The sequence below is a fragment of the Aphelocoma coerulescens genome, chromosome 2 (assembly GCF_041296385.1).
Source record: "Aphelocoma coerulescens isolate FSJ_1873_10779 chromosome 2, UR_Acoe_1.0, whole genome shotgun sequence".
In the NCBI taxonomy this organism is placed as follows: Eukaryota; Metazoa; Chordata; class Aves; order Passeriformes; family Corvidae; genus Aphelocoma; species Aphelocoma coerulescens.
In genome coordinates, this window is record NC_091015.1 from 80470412 (window position 1) to 80473657 (window position 3246).

General features: G+C 63.4%; 1 protein-coding gene across 1 annotated transcript; it reads left to right on the forward strand.

Annotated features, from left to right (window-relative positions):
* The first annotated feature begins 800 nt into the window (after window positions 1-800).
* FOXQ1 (forkhead box Q1) lies at window positions 801-3246 on the forward strand. The gene has a single exon (XM_069005881.1). The coding sequence runs from the start codon at window positions 1602-1604 to the stop codon at window positions 2832-2834; it is 1233 nt and encodes a 410-aa protein (XP_068861982.1). The 5' UTR covers window positions 801-1601; the 3' UTR covers window positions 2835-3246.

Genomic DNA, 3246 nt, shown 5'->3' on the forward strand with positions numbered 1-3246 from the left:
ACAACAACTCTGAAGGAAGGCAAGACCTTAAGACAACTTAAACCTAAAAATAAACCCAAAAATGATGACTAATTTTTCTAGAAAGAAAAGTGCCTAGGTAAAATTACAGAATACTTTGTCTCAAGTTTTATGGGAAATTTACAGATTCATGGTGATTAAAAAATTAAAGTTACAATTTAAAAAAAACCAAACAAACCAAAACCTACACAATATATGATTTTACTAGAGAGTGGCAGTTGTAAGACAGAGGTTACAAACACACCATCCAGAAGAGGACAAGCAATGCTGCTACAGAAACAGTAGCACACATAGAACTAAGGTTAAGGCTTTGACTAACTCTCTCATAGCAAAACTCCAAAGCATTGCCTACCTGTTCCCATTCTACCTCTGCACCAGGTGTGCTTATGACAGAAGGAAAGAGAGACCAGGACTGAAACTATTTTGTCAGGCTACATAAATCATTAGGAATTCACAACTGCGAAGTCGTGTACTATTTTCCAACAGGTTGTTGAGCTGTCATATTACAACTTGTTGCTTTATACGGCACTATTAAAATAAATCACCGCGCGTAACAGGTTCAGCTCTGCCACCTATAAGTCATTCTGCATTTTACACCTGGGAGGAGGGCCGGCTCTGCTTAATCGCGCCGAACTGCGGCTTCGTTCGAAATACCCGGGAAGGGGAGGGACCTGGCAGGAGAAAATACAAACAAGTTTCGTAAAATAACTTTCCAACAAGACCTTGCTGTCATCTTGGCTAATTACGGCTCTGATACGGCTTATTAAGGCATACCCACCTTTGCTACCTTGCTTCTCCACCCACCACCCTTTCAGATCTTTGTCCTGGCTCCGCCTCTCGCCGGCGTTATAATGGGCTGGTCTGAAAGTGGTGGAGAGACACAGAACCACAGGGGAAGGGAGAGATAATGACAATAACACTAATAACCCTAATAACTCGTCTCCTGCTCGCCTCGCAGCGAGGAGCCAGCCCGGCGTCCCGGCACTGACAGGGGTCGAAGCCGGAGAGAGCGGAGTAACCCCGACAGCCCTCGAGAGCTTCTCCCCGCGCCCGGGGAGCGCCGAACGGTAACAGCGGCAGCGCCCCCGAGGAGGACCGAGCTCGGGCGGACACGGAGAAGTGCCGGCTCCGGCAGCCGACCGCCCTCATCCCGCACCGGCTCCACGGGGGCCGCCTCGCCCCTCTCCTTCGGCCCCATGGAGCAGCGAGAGTAAAGAGCGAGAAGGACAAAAAGGGGGCGAAAGGAGAGCGAGCGCCCAGGTCGGGGAGAAGGAGGTGAAAGCCCGGAGGAATCCCCCGTCCCGAGGGCTGCAGGGCACCGCCGCCCGTCCCCGGCGCCCACCGGCCGCGAAGCGGCCAGCCCCTGCCTGCGACCCCGGGCCGGCGGGCTGAGGAGGGCGCCGAGCCCCGCTGCCCTGCCCTGACGGTCTCGCCTGCCGCTGCGGAGCTGTCCAAGCCGGCGAGGGCACAGAAAGCCCCTGGGTCGCCTCGCTGCCTCCCGCCTCCCTTCAGGCCGCGCCGAGGGGCGGGGGTCGCGCCCGCCCAGCGAAGCCGCGGGGTGCGGGGGGGCCGGCGCCGCCGCCATGAAGCTGGAGGTGTTCTCGCAGCACTATGAGGACAAGCTGGGCGCCGGCAGCGACCAGGAAGGCAGCGGCTCGCTCTCCCCTGCTCCGGCTGAGAGCGAGCTGGGCTCGGACGGTGACTGCGCGGCCAACAGCCCGGGCGGCGGGGCCGGGCGGCCGGGGCATCCCCCGCCGCCGCCCCCCACGCCGCAGCCCCCGCCACCGCCGCCGGCCGAGAGCGCCAAGGGGAAACCCTACACGCGGCGGCCGAAACCGCCATACTCCTACATCGCGCTGATCGCTATGGCTATCCGCGACTCGGCCGGCGGCCGCCTGACCCTGGCCGAGATCAACGACTACCTGATGAGCCGCTTCCCCTTCTTCCGCGGCGCCTACACCGGCTGGCGCAATTCGGTGCGCCACAACCTCTCCCTCAACGACTGCTTCGTCAAGGTGCTGCGCGACCCGGCGCGGCCCTGGGGCAAGGACAACTACTGGATGCTGAACCCCAGCAGCGAGTACACCTTCGCCGACGGCGTCTTCCGCCGCCGCCGCAAGCGCCTCAGCCGCGCCGCCCCGCCGCCGCAGCCCGCCCGCCCCGCCGGCGGCGCCCCGCCGCAAGTGCCGCAGGAGGCGGCCGGAGCGGGCGCCGCGTCCCCCGGCGCTTCCCCGCGGTGCTGCTGCGCCTCCTCGCCCTGTCACTGCGTGCCGGGAGCCAAGGAGGCAGCAGCGGGGGGCGGCGGGGCGAGGCCGGCGGGCGGCGGCGCCGCCAAGTTCTCCAGCTCCTTCGCCATCGAGAGCCTCCTGCAGCGGCCGGCAGGACCCCGCGCCGCCCCGCAGCCGCCGCCGACACCGCACGCCCGCCTCCTGTGGCCGGCGCCGCCCGCGCCCCCGCACCTGCTGCCCGGCCCCTACCCGCTGCTCCCCTACCCACCTGCCGCGCAGCCCCCGCCCGCCGCCGCCGCCGCCCTCTACGGCGGGGGCCTCCTGCAGCTCTGCGCCTACGGGCTGGGAGAGCCGTCACCGCCGCTGCTGCTGGGGGGCGGGCGGCCCTCGCTGGCCCCGGGGGAGCCGTCGCCGCTGGCGGAGCGGCCCCGGGCGCCGCTGTTCCAGGCCGGCCTCCCCAAGGGCGGGCGGGGGCTGCCGCCCGCCTCCCCGCTCTACGGGGCCCTCCGGCTCGCAGGGCCACTGCCGCCGGCAGCGGAGGGATCGGCCTCGTTCCAGCCGTACGCCGTGGAGACCCCTCTGGCTTAATGGAGCCCCCCTCCTCCCCTGCGAGGGACCTGCTCGGGGAGGCGTGGAGGGGGAAAGGAGGAGGCTCTGGATCCCGCACTTTAACTCCAGAGGCGACCACAGCCTCCAAGCAAAAGCCTCGGTGACTGTGCCTTAGTGAAATGACAGTGGGTTTAACTTAAGCCAAAAAAAAAAAAAAAAAGAAAGAAAAAAAAAAAAGGGAAAAAAAAGAAAAAATCAAACAACTGTCAGTTTGGACATAGCCATGAGCCTCAAGTGCTTCTTACTGTTCGTTGAGACTACTTGACTTAAGCCAGTCCCTCGCCATCCCTTTTCTATCCCCCTCTCTTGTCCCCACATGTCCTGCTACCGAAGCCTTGGCCAGCAGAGCGGAGGTGCCCCGCGGAGGGGCGCGGTGGCGGCCGCTGGGGGA